Source organism: Dromiciops gliroides, chromosome 5 (genome assembly GCF_019393635.1).
Source record: "Dromiciops gliroides isolate mDroGli1 chromosome 5, mDroGli1.pri, whole genome shotgun sequence".
NCBI lineage: Eukaryota > Metazoa > Chordata > Mammalia > Microbiotheria > Microbiotheriidae > Dromiciops > Dromiciops gliroides.
The window spans coordinates 294,045,697-294,067,963 of record NC_057865.1 but is presented as its reverse complement, the minus strand read 5'-3'; the positions used below and the strand labels follow the sequence as shown (position 1 = coordinate 294,067,963).

The window sequence follows — 22,267 nt, the reverse complement described above, 5'->3', positions numbered from 1 at the left end:
TGCCTTCCCCTCATCTCCCCTCGTCTCCTCTCTCCCTCCCCAGCCCTGTGGCCAACAGACCCCCCGGAGATCTAAGACAGCTGTGTGCCACCTCATTCTGGTGACCCTTGGATGTCACCAGGGCCACACAAGAGGCCCGGCAGAGCTGCTGCCGTCTCTGCTGGTAACAACCACTTCCATCTCCACAACCCTCCGAGGTTCCCAAAGCTCTTGGCCCTGAGGGATGGAAAGGATGTTACAGAGAAGGAAACTGAGGCCCTCTTCCACATTAGAGCTCTTCAGCAGGTCCTAAAGTCCAGCCCACCCACCCACCCCTTACACAGAGAAATGGGAAGGCTTGCCCTCAATCCCACACCTGGCCTGACCCACGAAGGGGGGGGGGGGGCGCGTGAGGCATGCCCTGCCCACACAGGTGACCAAGAACCAAGGCCCTGCCTGGGATTGTTGGTCCCTTGAGTCACACTGGAGAGCTGGCCTGCCCCCTCGGGGCCCAACAAGGCCCCAGAGGAGGAAGGGGCCTCCCATAAGTCACAGCAGATTAAGGCTTAAAGTCTTAGCTTGAGATGAAGTGAAGTGAAATTCAGGGTATTTGTACTTTGGTGCTCAGTGGCCCCCATCTCAAAGAAAGGAAATGATTCAAGTGTCCCATACCCAAGGGATGTAGAGCAGACCCTGAGACAGCCAGGAAAGACAGCCTCTGGGTGGGGCAGGGCAGGTGGGAGGCAGAAGCATGGCCCAGACAGCACAGACTGCTCCAGGACATCCGGGAGAGACTGGGAGACACATCTCTGTCCCCTGTCAGCATCCACCTGCCCAAGGTTATCACTGCAGAGACACATATGTGAAGCTAATGGGACTGGCCTGGCAGGAAGTAGCCAGGACCCTTCGGGCTCTCAGGCAAAACCTCTGGTCCAGGACTGAGACCCTGGGTCCAAAACATCAACTTTGCATAAACAAAGAGACTTGGTGATGGCCCCATTTTACAGACAAGAACAGAGGGCTACAGAGATCAAGTGACTTGAACAGGGTCACACAGCTGCAAAGTATCTGAGGCAGGGTTTGAACTCAGGCCTTCTGACCCCAAGTCCAGAATCTTCCACTGTACCACCAAGAAATAGTTTATATATATATATATATATATATATATATATATATATATATATATATATATATATATATTTCAGTTCAGCTTAAGTGTCACCTCTTCAAGGGGCCTTTCTTGATTTCCCCAGAGTAATTATATTTGTTATAGTTATATATCATATCACTTAGCATAGTGCCTGACAATTAATTGATATTATATTGCATCATGTATATGGATACTGTATATAGTATGTGGTATTGTATGTTGCACTGCATTTTATCCTCACAGCAACTCTGGGAGGTAGGTGCCATTATGTTGCCCATTTTATAGATGGGTAGACTGAGGCATGAGGCAGCTAGGGTGCTAGACCTGGAGTCAGAGGACCTGAGTTCCAGTCCGGCCTGAGACACTCACTAGCTGTGTGATCCTGGACAAGTCACTTCACCCTGCCTGCCTCAGTTTCCTCCTCCCTAAAATGGAGAAGGAGCAGGGGAACTACTCCAGTGTCCTGGCCAAGAAAACCCCAAAGAGGGTCAGGAAGGGTCAGACACGACTGAAACAACTGAACAATAACAACAAACAAAAATAACAATCAATCAATCAAATTTTATTTTAAAAGAGAATAATCATCCTTTCCCCATTTCACAGACGGGCCGGCTGAGGTCCAGGGATCCCCCCCAGCGAGCCGAGGCGCCCCCTGGGGGTAGCTCTGCGGCACCTGCACACTGGACCTGCCCGCAGAAGCGGGGCTGAACCAGCGCCCCGGAAGTAGTCCTGGGCGGCCGGAAAGCGCCTGCGCCGCGCCTCCGGTTTCCAAGACACCGACCCGGAAGCAGAATACGGGGCGTGGCCCGGCTACTAGATTCTCATTCCCGCAGCTGCTACGGGAGGGTGCCGGGCCGAGCCCGGGGCGGAGCTGAGCCCCGAGGGCACGGACAGCTCTGGACCCAGGGCCGGAGTGGCAGGTGAGAGCGGCCCCGCCCTTCTCTCATCCCTCCCCCTCCTGGCCCCCCCCCTCGCCTATCCGCGCCCCTCCCGCCGCCCCTCCCGCCACTGCTCCTCTCCCTCCCTCCTCCCAGGTTCCCCCCTCCCCGCTCTAACTCCGGCCCCCAGCTGGGGAGGAGGGGGGGGCATGACCCGCCTTCATTAAGCGCAGCCCGGGCTCTGTGCCCCGGGATGTCTCTTGGTCCCACCCGGGAGGGAGGCGCTGTGATCGTCCTCATCTTACAGACGGGGAAACTGAGGCCGGGAAAGGGACAAGACTGGCCGAGTCACGGCCGGTCAGTGTCTGAGCCTGGATTTGAATTCGCGTCTCCCCGACTCCTCCTCTCGGGGGCAGCTTGGCTTGTGATTGGAGTCTCAGGGACTGGGTTCAAGTCGTGCCGAGCTGCCTCCTCTGTGAGATGAGCAGGCGGCCTCGGGCCCGGGCCCGCCCGAGGTGCTGGGTCCAGGGGCTCAGCGAAAGGCCGCCGCCGTGGCCGTGATGAGACCCCGCCTCCCGGAGGAAGACTGGGAAGGCGCTGGAGTGGCTGGTGCTGGTGGGGCACTAGGAGCTTCGGGCTCTGCATCTGAAGATGTGCCTGTCTCCGGGAGGCTGTGAAGGAGACACATGATGAGGGTTGGCTTCCATCCCTGCCCCCACCTTCTCCAGGAAGGACAGCGGGGGATGAGGATGATCCTCGACTCCCTAGGTCCGATTTCTCTTGTCGCCCCTCTTAAACTGGGAGCCCCCAGAGGGCAGGCACTGTCCCCAGCGCTCAGCACAGGGCCCGGCACGCGGTGGGTGTTTCTCCTTCCTTTTTGAAGAGGACCGATGGCAGCCCAAGGCATGTCCTCGCTGGCTCAAGAATCGGGGTTAAGTGAGGCAGCGTTGCTCTACGCCCTGGACCTCACACTCTCCTCCAGAGTCATTGAAATCCGGGGGCAGGACCAAAGTCAGGATGACCCGCTGTGTCCCAGGATGCAGTGGGTGACTGCGGCATCTTCCAAGTTTGTCCCAGAGCTAAGGGCACCACAGCGCCTGCTGCCCTCGCTCCACCAGAGGAAGTCTTCACCTGCTTGGGGAAGACTCCCCCAAACTCACCAAAAGGCTGGAAGCCCATTGCTTACCCTCAGCCTTGTCCTTCCCGACTGCTGAGTCAGTTTTACTGGGGCGTGGTGGCTGTGCGTGTCACATCATCTTGGAGCCACATGTGAGAAGTGAGTGCCAGGTAGATGAATCCACCAAAGGTGGAGAGGGGCCAGCTGCCCTCCCGCTAGAGGGGCTGGGCCTCCCCAAACACTGCGTACATCTCAAGTGCTTAATAAGTGCTTATTGACCGACTATTTCCATGAAATATTCTGGTCCTGCTCCAGCACTGACGGCGTGATTTATTTTATATCGCTCCCTTTATTAGACTAGGCCTGTGAGTTTTTATTCATATTGTTATTATCGGTTACCCGTGAGCAATTATTCAGCGTAACAGTCTGGTGCATGTTAGCAACTACAAGCAGAAAGCCATAGGGTATTATTGATTCCAAGCTCCAAACAGAGCGTGAGCAGCATAAGCTAGAAGAGTCTGTGTCCTCAGACCTGCGGAATGGTGTCATTCATAGCTGTTGCATTTCCAACTGAAGAAGGCATCTTAATTTATCATCGAACATTTGATCCTTTTGTATCCTCTGAGATGCCCTGAGGCACTGCTGAGAACACTGGGAGATGTTAACAGCTTCTGCCCCACTGGCCCTGTGACTTAGGGCAAACCACAGACACGCTGAGCCTGGTTCCTCGGCCACCCATGAGACAACCTGTATGAAGTCCTTCGCCAGCCTCAAAGCTCTGCAGGAAGGTTGGCATCGATGAAGCTGATGATATTGGGACAATAGTCTCCCCACAGAGCAGTGGTGATGCCTTGTGTGACTCACCCATAGTTACACTGCTGGAATCTGAGTTGAAACCTATCCCATGATGCCTTTCTCAGGGATCCTGCCGCTCCTTGCTATCCGACCTTGGGCCGATTACTTGATTACTGCCCCTTCTGCTCCGTGCCTCAGTTTCCTCTTGTACTTACAAATTTTGCTTAACTACTTTGGGGGGGCGGGGGAGGTGGTAGTTTGGCTTGTGATGTCTTTCATGAGGGCAGGGAGCAGAATGGGCAGTGCAGATTGGCAGCTGGGGCCTGGGCCTTGCCCTGGGTGACACCAGCAGTTGGCATCAAAGGCTGAATTCTCTCCCTTTGGTCCTGTTTTCAATTGAGTTCTTGGCATTTCAGTTAACTCTGACACTCCAGCCTGATTTTTTTCTTTGTCTGAATTCTGTTTTTAGGGGGAGGCATTAGAGAAGAAAACAACCTGCCTGTAACAACCAGCAAGTCCCTTCAAGAAGCAGTTTAAATGGTATGTTTGGGTTTTCTTAGAGATGCTGCCCTGTCCGCTGGGTCAGCAGACCTGTCCAGTGAGAACCGATGCCCGGACTGACCAGGGAACACGCCTGGCGTGGACAAGGTCCAGGACGAGGTGCGGGGGGATCCAGAACGTAAAAGCCAGCAGTCCTGCCCACAGGAGCTTGCTGTCTGGGGAGGGGGAGGGCAGCTACACACATTCACTAGCCACTGGGCAGAGTGGCATTTGTTGCTGTATGGGCAATACAGAGAGGAATTGCTGTGGGGAAGGAGCCCTTTTGGACTGGAGTGACAGGAAGGGTTTTATATGGGATAGCAGGATTTGGGCCAGCAGAGGGACGGAGAGAGCTTCAGGGTGGGCGGGTCAGGGGAGAGTCCCAGCCAGCGAGAGAGCCAAGGGAACAGAAGGCCTTCCCAGGGGCCTAGTCAGCATCGGGCAGAGCTGGCGCCTCTGTTGGCCGGGGATGTCCAAAGAGAGTTTGTCATGAGCTGCCTGTTTATCCCATAGACTTGATGTGACGACAGTTTGGGATCATAGGCTTGAAAACCTTTTGGGGAAAAAAAAAAAAACACCTTTCTCTGAATAACAAGGTCTTAAAGGCCGAGTCGGAGTTCAAGAGACACTAGCTTGAAGAACCCCTTTGTCTGTCCTTTCCCCTTGCATTGCCTTTCTCCTGGAGTCAAAGTTATGGTTTCTCTTTGGAGGGGATTGTTTAGCCTGGGAGCAGTGATTTCTCTTTAAAAAGAAAATCCCCAAAGGAGGTGAGCCCTTGGCCAGGAGCAGTGACTCACAGCCTGGGAGGAGATGGAAGATTGTGAAGAACTGGTGTTTGCTGTAAAGGAAGCATAAAAACCGCACCCCAGCGCAGTGGCCGCAGAGGCTGGGCCACAGTCACGAAGGGCTCTCCGTAGTTAGTAACGCCCTTACTTGTGTAGTTTGCAATACCATAGCATCGTATGGGGTGTATGTAGGTTGTAGGTATACAGGGACATGGACATGCATATATATGCACGCACATACACATGTACAGGAAATAAAGAAAATAACGTCCAAAGAGTTATTAAAATATCAGCCCCCTCGTGACTTTTGGCCCCCCCTGCACAGGGTCGGACCAGTCATCAGAACCGGGATGTTCTACCTACCTCTGATTTGGAAGTAAAGTGGAGGTCAGGCCCACTTAGATTTCCAGTTGTTCTTTTAAAGAGCACCCCAACCGCCACCACCTTGCTGGCTGTTTCCCTGGGGAGCATTCCCTTTGGCTCGTCCTAGCAATTCTCTCCATTTGAATCATTGATCTGGCCGCGCCAACCTGGCCAGCTCTTCATTCTCTCCGTGTGTGAAACCTTGACACCTCCCTGTGGACACCAGGCAGCAGAGTCTGAGCTGGATCAGTCCCAGAGTTCTAGGGCCTTCAGACTTGAATACCAAGTCCTTTAGATCAGACTCAGTGAGTCAGGAGAGCTTGGGAGGAACTCTCTGATGTCACCCCCTGGTTTTACAGGAGGACATGGAGGCTCAGAGAGTCAGTCAGCAGACATTGATTAGGTGCCTCCTGTGTTCCATGCTCCGTGCTCCGAGCTGGGGCTGCAAAGGAAGGCAAAAGACTGTCCCTGGCCTCACAGGCTAATGGGGGAGACAGCATGCAGACAAGCTAGAGACAGGAGACACGGGCGGGGGGGCCTCAGAGGGCAGACACCTGGCATTAAGGGAGAGCCTTCTAGTACAAGAAGGGATTTTGGAGGCCATCGAAGGAGGCCATGGAAGCGAGAAGATGGCGATGAGGAAAAGAGATCTGGAAGTCTGGAAAAATGCCTAGAGGCGGGAGATGGATTATCTTGTATGTTGTGGTTTGTCCTTCCTTCTCAAAGAGGACTGTGACATTGGGGTGATGTCATGACTTGCAGTGAATTAGATTTAAGGGAGAGAGGGCTATGCCAGGTCACCAACCTCACTCTCTCCTCCAGAGCCATCTGGGTCCAGTGGCAAGATAGACATCAGGATGACTGGAGATGGCCCTGGATGTTTGAGGAAATCGGGGTGAAGTGACTTGCCCAGGGTCACACAGCTTCTAAGTGTCTGAGGAGAGATTTGAACTCAGGACCTCTTAACTCCAGGGCCAGTGCTCTATTCCCTGAACCACCTAGCTGCCCATCTTGTGTGAGGAACAACAGCAAGGAGACCAGTGCCACTGAATCTCCAGTGCTTCGGTGGGTGTGAAAAGTACCAGAAAGTGAGGAAGGGAGAGAGGGAAGAAGAAGGGGCGGGGCAGGTTTGGAAGGGCTTTGAATAGCAAACTGAGGATTTTGTATTTGATCCTGGAGGCAATAGACAGCCACTGGAGTTTATAGAATTGAGGTGGGTGGTGATGACAACATGGGCCTCAGTTTCCATATCTGTAAAATGAGAGGGCAGGGCAGTGCAATGGATGAAGCATCAGACCTTGAGTCAGGAAAACCTGAATTCAAGTCTAGCCTCAAACTAGTGTGACCCTGGGCAAGTCACTTCACCCTGTCTGCCTCAATTTCCTCCTCTGTAGAATGAGCTGGAGAAGGAAATGGCCAACCGATCCAGTGTCTTTGCCGTGAAAAGGGGTCACAAAGAGTTGGACAGAATTGAGCAACAACAAAAATGAGAGGGTGGGATGATCTGTCAGGTCTCATTTTCCTTTGATTTTGTGAAATTGGGCGACCACCTAATGCCAATAATTCAACCATTGTCTCTGTCCTGGAGTAGTTGTGTGAGGAGTGTGGGGCCCGCCCCCTGTCCTGGTGTTAATGCTGAGCTCTCTGTGGCTCGAAGGGCCACTTGTCCAGACTCAAGCTTCAGAAGCAGATGACGTTTACACTTACTCTGTGGGGAAAGGCATTCCATCCATCTAGACCACAAGATCTCCCCTAATGGTCGTCTCGTCCAACCCTTTCATTTTTCAGATGGGTAAACTGAGGCCCGGGTAGTGGAGTGGCTTGCTTGATGGCATGCAGCTGGTTATTGACAGAGATGGGACTGGAGTATTGACAACAGCTTGGCAAGGGTTATGCTACACATGCCTCATGACAACCCTGTGAGGGAGACCAGGAAAGGATTATTCCCATTTTGTAGAGGAGGAAACTGAGGCCCAAGTGGAAGGTCTCCCAGCTAGTGCTGGAGACAGGGCTCGAACCCGGGTCTCCTGACTCCATTTTGGCCCCCTTCCCTCTGCCCCTCCCACACAGGATTCAGCTGGTGAGGGAGAATTCAGGGGCCAGGCGGCTGCCCTGCTCTGATGGTCATCTAAGGGGCACAGCCCTGATCACATGCACTCTCTCTCTGTAGGATGATGGCGGGCAAAGTGAAATGGGTGACAGACATTGAGAAGTCAGTGCTCATCAATAACTTTGAGAAAAGAGGCTGGGTCCAAGTGACAGAGAATGAAGACTGGAATTTTTATTGGTGAGCTGGTGACTTCTCCCCCCTTTTCCACTTGGTGCTTAAACTCCCCGGTGATGCTTGTGGCAGGAATGCAGATTGCAAGGAGGGTTCATGCCCTGCCTTTTGCGTACCTCTCGAGGCCTTGGTGACTCAGTCTGTAAAGTGGGTTTATCGGACAACCTGCCTCATGCCACGCCCCGTGTCTGCCTGTCCTTCCACCTGCCCCCGTGGCAGATTTCTTCCTCTCCCCCTCCATACCGCTGTCTGAGGACCAGGGTACCCATCTGGCACTCTTGCTCCCAACCATGCCCGCTGGTCATCGCTGGCCATACGCTCCCAGCTCCTGAAGCCCTTGGGAGCTTCTGTTGTGAAAAAGGACACATGCTAAGCACACAAAAAGATGTTGAAAAGAAACAGGACCCAGCCCAGGCCCTAGGACTTCAGCATGCACCCGTGCAGGAGACCTGTTCTTTGGAGCCTGTTGGAGTCCTGTGGTGTTGTCCAGGGCGGAGTCAGTGAAGGAGCTGGCCTGCAGGCTCCTGACACAGAAACAGGCAGCGGGCCTGGCCCTTGGGCCTCCTCCGGAACACTGAAATGTGAAAGGACAAATCACTCAGCCAGTATTGGCCAGAAATGGGGCTCACACCCAAGTCAGCTCCTCATCACTCTGCCCCACTGCCTCTCAAAATCTGAAATATAATGTTATTTTTGGAGGGAGGGAACGGAGGCCCTAGCAGCCAAAGGCTTCCCGGAGGAGGGGGCACAGGAACTGAGCTTTGAGAGGAGCTAGAGGATTCTGGGAGGCAGAGGGGAGAAAGGAGGGCATGCTAGGCAGGGGACACAGTCTGAGCAAAGTCGAGGAGGCCGGAGACTGTAAGCTGGAAGGGACCTCAGAGGCCATCTGGCTCCACCCCCGCCCCCCTCTTTCTAGAGGAGAAAACTGAGGCCCAGGGAGGTCAGCCGTGCCTTGCCCCAGGTTGTGGGGCAGCAGATCCAGGATCCCCTAGCTCTTTGCAGTGAGGACAGGGGCCTTCCCGCTCTCTCATAGTGTCAGGGCTGGCTGAGCGCACAGCAGCTCGTGCCTGCGCTTGCATTTCAGGATGAGCGTGCAGACGATCCGAAATGTGTTCAGTCTCGAAGCCGGTTACCGCCTCTCCGATGATCAGATCGTCAACCATTTCCCCAATCATTACGAGCTGACCAGGAAGGACTTAATGGTGAAGAACATTAAAAGATACAGGAAGGAGCTGGAGAAAGAAGGCAGCCCCCTGGCAGAGAAGGACGAGAACGGGAAATACATCTATTTGGGTTTGTGTCTGCACCTCACTCTGCAGCATGCTTAGACCTCCGGGCTCTAAAAAGGCCAGGCCAGCAGAGGGCAGGGCCTGACAGGCCCAGAGACAGATTACAGTCCTCTCCTCCCAGGCTGGGCCAGAGATGAGCATCTTCTCTTAGTCCCCAGGATGGTAGAAGGTCAGGGCTGGGAGGGGCCTGAGGACAGGGGAGGTCAGGGCTGGAAGATAGCAAAGGGATTTCGTCTAATCCCTTTATCTTCTTGATGAGAAAGCCAGGCCCTATGGAGGGGCCCTAATTTAAGCAAGGCTGCAGGGTAAGTCGGTGACACAGCCAACTTTCCAGTTCTTGCCTTGTTTCCTCCCAGCCTGACTGTTCCAGCCCCCCCCCCCCCATCCCTCCTATCTCTGCAGGCCCATCACCATCTCTAGTTCCTAAGGACTGGCTTTTCTCCCAGATAAAGCAGCTACTTGTGTCTCTGCTTCTCCCTTCCCCCGGGGGATCAGTCCCTGGGGTCGGAGTCTGGGGCTGCTGCCCCGCCCCCCAAAGCTGGGATCAGGAGCCCCCTGACTGGGGAGCTGCCCCAAGTACCTCCCCTAGTCACAAACAGGCTGGGCGTTGGGGGGGCGGGGGGCGGTGGGGAGGGAAACCTGAGGCCTATAGAGAGGCGAGGAGCTGAGCTCCCTGTGAAAGGGTACAATTTGAGATGCTTGAGGCCAGTGAGTCAGTGGGCAGGGGCTGGCGGCTCTGGGGGCTTGGCTCTGCGCTAACCTCTGTCCTCTGCTGTGGCCCTGCAGACTTTGTGCCAGTCACCTTCATGCTCCCCGCTGACTACAATCTGTTTGTGGAGGAATTCCGGAAAAGCCCCTCTAGCACCTGGATTATGAAGCCTTGTGGGAAGGCCCAGGGGAAAGGGATATTTCTCATCAATAAACTCTCACAGATTAAAAAGTGGTCTCGAGACAGCAAAACGTCATCGTAAGTGGAAACGACCACACCTCATGCCTCCTTTGTGGCCAACACCCTGACACCGGTGGGGAGTCCTTCACTTCTTGGCTGGAATACTAAGTCAGCAGAAAGGTGGGGGCATCACTTCCTGGGGGGTTCCCCCCAGTTTGAACCCTGGGCTGGGGAGGCAGCTGGGCCCTCAGCCCCTAAGTCTTTCCAAGCCTCAGGGTCCTCCTCTCTGAAGTGGTCGAGAGACTGTGTAAGGCCTGTCCAGCCCCAGTGGGCCAAGGTCAGCCATCATGGTCCTATTAACTCAGGCTGCTGTAGCCCTTAGCCATGGAGGGTTCCCCTGTACCCTTGGAGGAGGGCAGCACAGGGCAGTTGGTAAAGACCCATGATTCCTCCCCAGGGAGAGCTCCCTCCAGGGCACACGTGGGACACTGTTTTAGGGAGGGGCTTCAGAGGTGACGAGGGGCCAGGGCCACATGGCCTGAGTCCTGGGCTGCCTCAGTGCATCACACACGTGGGGAAACCAAGGCCCAGAGAAACATGAGGTCACGCGCCCAAGGCAGCAAATTTACTTCCCAAGCATTTGTGGAGTCCAGCTCGGTTCTGGGTGAGATGCACCGAGGAGACAGGGACAGAGGCTAGGATTCGATCAGGGTCTTGGGGGCTGATGCGTGGGCTCTTTCTCTAGATTCGTGTCTCAGTCGTCCAAAGAAGCCTACGTCATCTCTCTGTATATCAGCAACCCGCTGCTCATCGGCGGGAGGAAGTTTGACCTGCGATTGTATGTGTTAGTGTCTACCTATCGGCCCCTGAGGTGTTACATGTAAGTGGATGTCCTTCCCTCCTCCCTCTCCTTCTCCCTCCCTCCATCCCTCTGTCTCTTTTTTCTCCCTCTTTCTCTTTCTCTTTCTTCTCCCTCTTTCTCTTTCTCTCTCTCCCTCTCTCTTTTTGTCTGTGTCTCTTTTCTTCCTCCTCTCTTTCTCCCTCTTCTCTCTGTCTCCTTCCTCTTTCTCCTCTTTCTGTATCTCTCTGTCTCTCCTCTTCCTTCTCTCTTTCCTTCCTGTTCCTTTTCTCTCTTCCTCTCTCTTTCTTCTCCCTCTTCTCTGTCTCTTCTTTTTGTCAATCTCCTCTCTGTTTCTCTCTCTTCTATATCTCCTCTCTTCTGTCTCCTCTCTCTTCTCTCCTCTTTTTTCTCTGTCTCCCCTCTCTCTGTCTTTTCTCTCTCTTTTCCCTCTTCTCTCCTCTCTTTTCTCCCTCTCTTCTCCGTCTCTCTCCTCTTTCCTCTCTGTCTCTCTCCTCTTTTCTCTGTCTCTCTCCCCTCTCTTTGTCTCTTTTCTCTCTCTTCCCTCTTCTCTCCTCTCTGTCTCTATCATCTCTTTATCTCTCTCTTCCTTCCTCCTTTCTTCTCTCAGTTGTTAGAGCAGTGGGCCCAGAGCTCACGCAGCCCAGGGGCCTTGGTGTTTTGGTGCCTGGAGTGTGCTTTGTCCTGGGGACCATTCTCTTGGGTCCTGTGTAATGACTCCAGCCGCCTTTGCAGGTATAAGCTGGGCTTTTGTCGATTCTGCACCGTGAAGTACACCCCGAGCACCAGTGAATTGGACAATATGTTTGTGCACCTCACCAACGTTGCCATCCAGAAGCACGGGGTAAGTGCCAGAGGCCGAGGGCTGCCCTGACTCCCCCTCTCACCTTGTGGCCTTGTTGCAGGTTTGTTTCCAGGGCACAGAAGGAATGCAGGGGGCCGACCACACCTAGGATGCTGGGGATGGTCACTGCGTCTGTGGAGGGAGGGCTGCCCTGGTGGGCACTGGGCTTGTGCTAGGCAGTGCCATCATCTGTCTGCTCTCAGAAGGGAGCCCAGAGGGCATCTGGTCCAACCCTCCCTAGAGCCCATGGTCAGGTGGCCTCTCCTTGAACCCCCTACTGATGAAGAACTCACAACTTTCCCCCAAGGTGACTTATTCTGCTTTTGGATGGCTCTTATCATGTAGGAAAAGGCAAGAACGTGTCTGCCTGCAACTTCCAGTGCCCCTGGATCCATTTGCTGGCCTCCCCCCCACCCCATTCTATCTCCAGCCTTCTCTTCTTGAGGGGACATGCTCAGTGCCTTCTCTTGGTCATCACGTGGGGTAGTTTTGAGGCCCAGAGCAGCCTGCTGGCTCATTTCCCTGCACACATCTCCACTCCCCACCCCAGGGCGAGGGCTCACCACATGACAGGCTCACTTCCTCTCCCACTCATCCATGTCCCTGGTGAGATCCTTTTTTTTCTTGTGCCCTTGGGGTTGCCTGCAATTTCTTTTTTTTTTTCTTCTTATGACATGATTTTCCACCATGGGCTGAGTCAGAATTAAGTAGTTTAAAAAAAATAGAACCCGTATGATTATTTTCCAAGACTTAGACCTTTCGGACAGAAGGCGTCCCTTGTTATCCCCATTGGAAAGAGGGGAAGAAGAAAGGGGGAAAGAAGGCCTGGGTGGAGGGCCCTGGAGCTCATGTCCTCAGCAGCCACATTAGCAGTGAGATGGCCAGCCCTGGGCACTGCCTGCTGGGTCCTGTGAGCTCCCCTGGGCCTGCGGTCAGGGGTGCTGCGCAGCTTGGCTCAGGCCTTGGAGGTCTTTGGAGAGTTGGGCCAAGTGTCCTCTTGTGAGGTGGTTACCTCTTAGTGACCAAGGAGCTCTCATGTCAGGCAGGCAGGCCGTGAGGTGCTGTGATTGTGTTCCCCTAGTACCATCCATGTTCATTTCCCTTTGACAGGTGGGCAGGGGCCGGAAGGGGAAGGGCAGGGATTGTGGGGCTCTCCCTGCCTTAGGGTAGGGACCTCAGGGACACATTCTTTACTCCCTTTTTTTTTTTTTTTTGCGGGACAATGGGGCTTAAGTGACTTGCCCAAGGTCACACAGCTAGTAAGTGTCAAGTGTCTGAGGCCAGATTTGAACTCAGGAACTCCTGAATCCAGGGCCAGTGCTTTATCCACTGTGCTACCTAGCCACCCCTTTACTCCCTTTTTTAAAAAAAATTAAGGTGTTGTTTCTGTTGTTGTTGGTTTTTTGGGGAAAGTGCAATGAGGGTTAAGTGACTTGCTCAGGGTCACACAGCTTGTTAGTGTTAAGTGTCTGAGGCTGGATTTGAACTCAGTTCCTCCTGAATCCAGGGCTAGTGCTTTATCTACTACGCCACCTAGCTGCCCCCTCTTTACTCACTTTCGCAGAGGAATGATTTGGAGACCAGACCAGGAAGTGCCTGGGTGGCACACCCCCTACTGTTGGGGTTCTCTGCCATGGCCACTGGTAGCCTCTGCACAGGGCTAGGCTAAGGACTAGTGTCTGAGGCAGGGGTTGTGCATGAAGAGGGAGCAGCAGCGGGCCAGGGGCCTCTGCAGCATCTGAGGGATGGCCTTCTGAACCATCCACCCTTGTTTTCCAGTGCTGAGCCACAATAGGTCATTCATACAGAAATAAGAACTAGATTTAAGATGTAGACAAAGGAGAGATGCCAGCCCCTGACCCCACATCCACTTGGCACCACTGTGGAAGCTGCTGCGGAGCCTTGGGAAGGCCCCAGTCCAGGCACTGCCAGCCAGTCCTGGAGAAGTAAAGGCCTGAGGGGGCTGCGTGTGCTCGGGAGGCCAAGGGCAGCCTGGCTCTGGTTTAGTGTCAAGAGAGAAGGGAAATACTTGGATTGGAACCAAATACGTTCAGGGACTCTGTCATTTGCCTCTTGGTCTCCCTGTCCCCACACACGGCCTCTGCCTACCACGTTCTTGCTGAATTGACTAAGGGGGCCCTTCAGATTGACCTGGACACCAACCGTGAAATCAATGCTCTGTGTGTGTGTGTGTGTGTGTGTGTGTGTGTGTGTGTGTGTGTGTGTGTGTGTGTGTGTGAGAGAGAGAGAGAGAGAGAGAGAGAGAGAGAGAGAGAGAGAAGGGGGGGGCGGAGAGGAGAAGAGGGAAGGAGGGAGGGAGGAAGGAAGAAAAAGAGGGAGGAGAATACACAGGTTCCAGATATCATTGGCCCTGCCACAAGAGAAGCGTGTTTTGTCTGGCTTGTCATTATCTGATTCCTCCTGACCCCCAAAGTCAGTCTTCCCTCTTTAACAAGGTAGAACAAGGCAGTTCACAAATCCACACAGAAAATGCTTTCATTTTCTTTCTGCTTCCTGGTCTGCCCAAAAGTCCACCATCTTGGGCTCTAGCTTCCTCTTTCATTTTCCTTCCTTGTTTTAAAAAACCTAATCAAATCAATAGTTATTAATTGCCTACTGTATGCAAAGTTATGTACCAGGTACCAGGGCTAGAAAGACAAAACCAAAGCAGCTGCTGGCCTTCTCCTGGACCTGGGTAGCTGGGCTTCCTCGTTTTAAAATACATGTTCGGAGTTGGGTAGCAAGTGATGTCAATTCCTTGCAATTGAGTGAATTGAGACAGAAATCTCTTCTTTCTCCCCTCCCTGTCGTGTTACCAGGATGACTACAACCACATCCACGGGGGCAAGTGGACAGTGAACAATTTGCGGTTATATCTGGAGAGCACACGCGGAAAGGAGGTGACAGGCAAGCTGTTTGATGAAATCCACTGGATAATCGTGCAATCCCTGAAAGCCGTGGCCGTGAGTAGTGCTCTGTGTGTGTGTGTGTGTGTGTGTGTGTGTGTGTGTAGCCTGGGTCACACGAGTGCGTTTTTAGCAATTATGGAAATAAAGGGGGAAAGCGACAGGCTGAAAAGTGTGTGTTTTGTAGGAAGTGTTTGGAAGTGTGTGTTGCTGGCTCCCGTCTGTTCCAGTGCCTTTTTTAAAAGTCTCACCTCCTCCGTGTCTACCGAGGACAGAGGCAGTCTTGGAGGAGGGAGCAAACACATAAACATGCGATGGACTACCAAAGTGCTTTCATCCCCAAAGTAGGAAGTCTAGTGGCAAAACCTGGCCCCTTAGGTCTTTCCCAAAGCTGAGATTCCAGGGCAACTGTGGACCTTGGAAAAATCTGCCCAAGCCATCATTTAACATCAACAGCAAAAGATGTATTTATCGCCAATCAGAGTGATCATCCAATCCAGCTCCTGATTTTCCACATAGTGAAACTGAGGCGCAAAAACCAGAAGTGACCCCCATGACCACTCACTGGCCCCAATGGGCTGAAACCAGGGTTCCTGACTCCCAGGACCTAGCTCATTTCATCATGTCAATTCTCCACATGGACTAGCCCTCTCTTCCTTCTCCCTGCCCCCAACTGCATGTCTACATCCCCCTTAGCCATCCCATTACCAGCCATCAGGAAGAATTTCCCATCAGAGAAAAGGAGAATGAAGGGGTTGTCTGGGAACCTTCAAATCCAGGGAAACCAGTAACAGCCCCCTGGGCCTGGGGAGGGGCTTGACTTGCTCTCTGGAGGTGGGAGTTGGGGGAGCTCTCCCATTCTTCAGATGCTGAGAGACACAGAATGGGCCTGTAGCCTGCTAAGGTCCTGGGAGGCTGGGCCATGACAAATGGCAGAAATGGGGAGCTAGCCGAAATAAAGCTGACAACTTCTGGTTGTGTTTGACACTGACCATAGGGATGTAGAAGAGATGACCAGCCAGCTCACCTGGTATATCAATAGGGGGCAGCTAGGTGGCACAGTGGATAAAGCACCGGCCCTGGATTCAGGAGGATGTGAGTTCAAATCCAGCCTCAGACACTTGACACTTACTAGCTGTGTGACCCTGGGCAAGTCATTTAACCCTCATTGCCCTGCAAAAAAAGTCTATTGATAGCTTTTGTTCCAGCATGTCACTCTGGCCCCCAATGACCACCATAGAATCGTCCTATTTCACTTTGATTATGTTTTAATTTGAATCTGCCCTCAAGTGTGCATAATCCCTTGGGGAGACAAGACTGAGACAACACAGGGTTAAATGGCCAGCATACAGAGCACTGGAAAGTAAATGTGATTGGAAGTGAGAGAACTATGGTTTAAATTCCAGTTTACTTCCTGTGGGTGACCTTGATCCGGTCCCACCCTCTCTCAGTTTCCTCTTTTATAAACAGAGTTGGACTTGGAGGCCTCTTGGGTCTGCCCTGGTCTTTATCTCTGGATCCTATGATCTGAGGTGATGTTACTTCACCCAAAGGGAGTGTACTAGTGGTCAGGAATATTTGACAAAGGCCTCAGGGAAGAACCAGGCCTGGCCCTTGTTCCTGAGGAATGGAAGGATTGAGCATGACCGGGCCAATCATTTCTATCTCCACAATACGTTCAGGTTTGCCGAGAATTTTACTGATAGCAGCCCTGGGAGGGAGGAAGGGAGAGCGAATATTGCCTTGATTTTCCAGGGATGGGGAAACTGAGGTTCATAAGTGATTTATCCAGGGCACTCAGGCCATAAATATCGAAGCCAGAATTCAGGAGCAGGACCCAACCCTCAGAACAGTGCTCTTTCTACCACATCAGCCTTTCTCTAAAGAACACCGATTTCAGGCGCATAGAGTTACCAGCGTCTGTCGTTACTGCATTTTCCAGTCTTTTGCTAATTATACCATTAAAAAAATGAAAGCATTTTAAATTCACACCATCACTTGTCAATAAAGATCTTTGTTAAAGGTGTTCTGGGACAAAAACAGGTTGGTAGTCAGGCCCTTCCCACATGATGTTGTCCTAGGCCAATGTCATTTTACCATCACATTAATTAGACATCACAGCTCAGCCCTGTCATAACATCATGGCATTTAACCAGTTAATTGCCCAGGACGCACAGCAGAGTGAGCTGGTGCTGGCTTCACTGAGGGAGCCAGTCTGCTTCCCATCTTTCTCCCTCAGACTGTGGCAACTTTGTCCTTCTGGAACTGATGGAGTCCCCAGAGCATTGTTTCACCTGTGAGCTTTTAGAGAAAACAGTGACAGCACCCATTGGGTTAGACCAGCTGATGAGCAGCAGGGTGCTATGTCCTCTTCTTCCACCTGCCAAGTAAAAATCTCCCTCCACAGCACTCAGCCGAGTTCTCAGACACACTGAGTGACTCTTAGTGGATGGAAGCAGAGAAATTCTCTCATCACTTAGTTCTCCAGGGATTGGTGATTGGCATGTCATGAGTCCTTCCTCCGTCTGCACAAACCACAGCCCTAGTGCTGGACCTGAGCAGACCCTCTTCCTGAGTGGCTCTGGCCAACCTTAGGTCAAGGAACCTTTCTGGATCTGTCTGTCTTCAGGAGATGGGAGAAGAGCAGTTGCCGAGGCGAGACTTGGCGCTGTGCCCACGAGGAAGGTATTATGGCGGCACTGCCCTTCCGCTCTCTGGCTTTGATCAAAGGAAGGAAGGAGAGAAGAGGGCACGAGTGACCCAGTGGTAGCCTGATAGCCTTCTCATCTTCAAGGATAATTAGTTGTGTAGTTTAACCTGGCAACTTTTAGTACTCACTTCTCCCCAGAGCCTCAGTTTCTCCATCTGTAAATTAACCTTAATAATGATTGCTCAGCTTTCTCAATAACTCCTACAATTGTTGTAGGGAAAGTGCTTTGTAAATCTTAAGGTGTTATGTAACGATGTTATTGTTGCTGTTCTTAATAAAAATAGATGTATTCAGGTGATCTTGTAAAACATGTCTTAGAAAACATCTTCTATAACATCTACATTAAAAGAAGGACGTTCAGAACCTGTCCACTTGTAGAGCCATCATTCTTTAGTAGATAAGTGGTCAAAGGGTTTTCAAAAAAAAGAAATGCTCTCCCTTGTTAAGAAGAGGAGGACAGCTTAGGACTCCGTCCCCAGAGCTGCCCGACACATCAGCTGGCAAGGCTGGGGAAGGTGGGAGTGGCCCGTGCTGGGGCCCGAGGGAAGACAGGCCAATTACCTTCCTTCTGGCCATCCAAACGGCACTGAGTGCAATAGCTCATGAAATGCTGGGTTGGCCCAGCCTTCCACCCCCAGATTCACATCCAACAAAGGCCCCATGGGTCCCAAAGTGGTCACAGCAGCATTGTTTGACATTGGGGACATCTGGAAGCAAAGTAGATGCCCTGGGGGAATGGTTGGACTTCTGTATGGTTATGTGAATGGAATGGAACATTAGTGCATCATTAGGAATGACAGCTAGGAGGAACTCAGAGACAAGAGGGGACTTGAGCCTAGCCAGGGCCACCCCACATGCTGCAATTATAACAACATGAATGAGGATGGCACCAGGAAGCCACAGAATTCAAGCCAGAGATAAGGGTCAGGTCGGTTTGGAGGACTCCTTCCTCTCTGTTAAGAAATGCTTACTTGTGGATTGTACATATATAACCCATAAATTTAAAAAAAAAAGTGCTAAACCATGAGACAGTAGCCCAGTCACTTCCCCAGCTCCAGTGGATGAGTCCTGAGTGTGGACTTGGCACAATTTGGCCCATTGAACTAGAATTTGGGCTCCTTCTCCTACTCGCCCTCTCCTTCCTCACCAGGAGACAGAATGGCACGGCGAAGGCTTCCCAGCGGCCTCGTGTGCATCATGTTGTTTAGGTCTGTCTGGGGACGATAGTGCATCCAGACTGGGGAACCCTGACAGGAAACAAACAGACTGACTTTGTCCCTCCATTGTCTCTCCTCTCTCTGTGTCTCTTTGCAGCCTGTGATGAACAATGACAAACACTGCTTTGAATGTTATGGCTATGACATCATCATTGATGATAAACTGAAACCGTGGCTGATTGAGGTAACTGACCCTCCAGCCTTGTCTCTGGTCTCCCCTCCTCTTCTTGCTGCTGCTTTTTAGAAAGCCTTCATTGCGGGCCTGGGGTGGGAGGCACGGGGTGGAGGGCCCTGGCTGTGTTAGGTGGGCACAGGGTGGGAGGACGGATGAGGCGGGTACATATCCACTTGGGCTGCAGTCGTTACTCCCTGAGCCACAGCATCCCCCTCTTTAAAGGGGCAGCTGTGGAGAGAACCCAACATGACCTGGGAGGGGTGGGCATTTTCTAGGCTGGGAGATAGAAAAGGAACAAAGTGAGGTTTTTAAAGTGGCAGAAACAGGTGGACAGCCTGCATTAGGAGGGCCCTGGGTTCAAATCCCACCTCCAACAATGACTAGCCCTGTGACTGTGGGAAAGGCCCTTCAGGCGGCTGAGCTTAGGGAGCCACTTCTATAAAACAGGGATGAAGCCTCCAGGGGGTTGTGGGGATCACTTACTCAGCAAGTATTTATGAAACACCTACTGTGTGCAGGCATGGTGCTCAGGACTGGAGAGAGAAAGAAAGCGGGAACAGCCTCCGTCTTCAATGTCTTCCTGTTCCAAAGGGGGAAATGACCCACACGCACGCACGCCATCATTCTGCATCTGCCAGTGGCTGTGTGTAGCCATCTCTATGGACATGGGGGGAGGATCAGCCGAGGTTCCTAGATGAATCCCGTGTAGATGTGGAGGTGGCCTTAGCGGCCAGCCCACTTTTGCTGTTCTCTCCAGACAACGGCTTGGCTGGGCCTTCAGACGGGATGAGCTTGGTTCCTGCAGTGCGGGTGACATGGAGAGTGAATGAGGATTGTAGGGTAGCCGCCCATGGCTGGCCAGCCCATCCTGGGTAATTGACATTATGTGCTTATTACAGTCATCGACAAACCCAACCATTCCACTCTACCCGGGTGAGCCAGAAAGAGGCTGCTCTCTGTAACTGAGATTGGTTACGTGGTTTGTTTGTAAAACTTGTGTAGTAAATTGAGCAAGGTGGTAACACGGTTGCCACGTGCGCTTGTGTCCTGCACTTGTCCTTGTCCGCTCTCTTCCCAGCAGTTCCCAGCCTGGGCCAACCTCCCCTAAGTGCTCTCTCCGTTGTTTCCTCCTGAGGTTTGGGTGTGTCTGGGTTCCTGGTCAAAGTCACGTTGTGTTGTCTCTTTAGGTTAACGCGTCCCCATCTCTTACCTCCAGCACGGCCAACGACCGAATCCTCAAGTATAATCTGATCAATGACACCCTCAACATCGCTGTACCCAACGGCGAGATTCCAGATTGCAAGTGGAATAAGTCACCCCCCAAGGAAGTGCTGGGCAATTACGAGATTCTGTAAGTTGGAAGAGCAGTTAGGGATGGGGGGGGAAGGGCCAGAGAGACCGTGAGGCAAAAGGAGATGGAAGAGGGGTGTCTCACAGGAAGCAGGTGGCCGAGGCTGGCCTGGGGACCCCAAACCTTGCTGCTGTCCCTTCTCAGAGCTGCCTAGAGGATGATAAGTAATGGTGCTCCCTTCTCTTGAGGGTGTGCCAGGCCCTTACACAGTGTTTTCTCCCAGTTAACACCGAGTTTGGCAGGAAAGGTCCAACCTTTGGGGTGATTGCCTTGTCCGCCAGCACACGGCTTCTAGGAGGCTGGGACCTCAGACCTCAGGACTGCTGACCACTGACCGGGGGTGGCAGAAGGCCCCTTTGTGTGGGCAGGCAGAAGCGTACTGCTCCTTCTGTGAGGGACTGCCCCCTCCAAATGCCTGGCTTCCCTCGGAGTGCCTCCCACACAGAGCCATTCCTGATGCCCCTCATTCAGGGGTCTCTTCTCCCATCATCTTGGATTTGTTTCTTTGGGCCCATGTTGCAACTGCTCAGTGTAATGTCAGCTCCTGGAGGGGAGGGGAGGGGAGGCAAGGGAAAGAAATCAGCATTTATTGAGCCCCCACTGGATGCCACACTGTGCTGAGGGCTTTGCTGATCTCATCTCATATTCTCACAGCAGCCTTGGGAGGGAGGCGCTGAGGACAGAGATGGCTTCCTTTTGCCTCAGTACCCTCAGTGCCTGTAGTTGGTGCTTAATAAATGCTGATTGAGCACTGAATGAATGAAAAGCTGACCCTCTGCAGTTTGCAGTGGGTGGTCAGTAGACTCCTGCTCTCTTCCCTCTGAGACACCTCATAGGCTTCTCAGGGTGTTGTCTGGGAACAATAGCCCTGGAAGTTTCCCATCCTGGGCCAGCCTCCCTCTCATGTCCTAGTCACCCATCAGGAAACGATGGGCTCTCTTCAGTTGGGCGGGGGGGGGGGGGGAGCTCCAGTCAGAAGGCTGCAGTGGCTTGAGAGCTGCCATGGTGGCTGGCCCCACTCTAGAGACAACGTGGACCTCTCTACATTTTTACTCTTAGGTACGACGAAGAATTAGCTCAGAATGACGGAGCTGAGCGAGACCTGAGAAATCGTTCTGGGCCGTCCATTGGGCTTAAAGGCAGCCGAAGCAGAGACTCGGGAAAGACTGCCCTGACCACATGGAAATAGCCCTCCATGAATGCCAGAGCGCTCGGTCAGAGCACTGTGGCCTGGGGAAGCCAGGCTTCTCCCAGAGACGACCTTGGACTTGCCCATCTTCCTCTGACTGCCTCCCTCCCTCTGTCAGAGGTATCTGGGAGAAATGTGTTCTGCTGGAAGGTATGGATGGACGCTTTTCGCTGTGTTTCCATTGCTGCTGTATATAATTAGTTCTTCCAACAGAAATCTATCGTCCTTTGCATGTCAGCGAACCTAATAAATGTCATTGGTGTTTTTAAAGTTCAGTGAGATTAATTAAAACACAGCAACGACAACAGCACGGTTTTGATGTTATGTTGTTGAAGGAAATCGGTTGGGTCTCAGGGCTGCTCCAGTTTGGTCTTCCTTTCTTGGGCCAGGACACAAAGAAGGATCTCAAAAGGAGTTCTCTGGAAGTACCTTAGAACCCCAGAGGGGACCTCAGGACACCAGTCCCAACCCAGAACGACCCAGGAGGCCTTGCCCACCCAACAGGTATCCCTGACAAACAGCCGCCCAGTCTTTGGTGGGAAAGCGCTCTGCATTGTGCAGGAGCTCACAGCTGTTCACGCTCACCCAACCCACTCCATTTGGTTGTTGTCAGAGCCCCAGGCTCTCCAAACTGGATGTGCCCCCAGCCCCATCCTAGGCGAAAAAATCCCCTTAGGACACCCCCAGCAAGTGGACTAGTCAGGTCTTGGCTCATGAGCTCCCATGCCAGGAAACTGAGATGAAGTGGCCTTCATTCCAGACAGATGGCTTCAGCTTTGAAGAAGAGAGAGGCCCCAGGGAGAGTCAGCTGTGCACTGGTGACTGGGTGTCCAGAGGAAGCTCTTCTGCCTACAGGGAGCATCAGAAAGTAGCTCTGGGAATAAAGGCACGCTTGTGTTTGGGAGGTGTTATTGGCCCAGGGGCTTCTGAGGTGGGAGAGGGCCCATAGA

At 52.7% G+C, this 22,267-nt stretch overlaps 1 protein-coding gene across 1 annotated transcript; it reads left to right on the top strand.

Moving 5' to 3' along the window:
* The first annotated feature begins 1,913 nt into the window (after positions 1-1,913).
* On the top strand, positions 1,914-21,624 carry TTLL1 (tubulin tyrosine ligase like 1). The gene is made up of 11 exons (XM_043967195.1): positions 1,914-2,049; positions 4,389-4,459; positions 7,778-7,894; positions 8,973-9,181; positions 9,964-10,144; positions 10,812-10,946; positions 11,661-11,769; positions 14,589-14,732; positions 18,700-18,786; positions 19,965-20,128; positions 21,188-21,624. The coding sequence occupies exons 3-11, from the start codon at positions 7,779-7,781 to the stop codon at positions 21,315-21,317; spliced, it is 1,275 nt and encodes a 424-aa protein (XP_043823130.1). The 5' UTR covers positions 1,914-2,049; positions 4,389-4,459; position 7,778; the 3' UTR covers positions 21,318-21,624.
* The last annotated feature ends 643 nt before the right edge of the window (positions 21,625-22,267 follow it).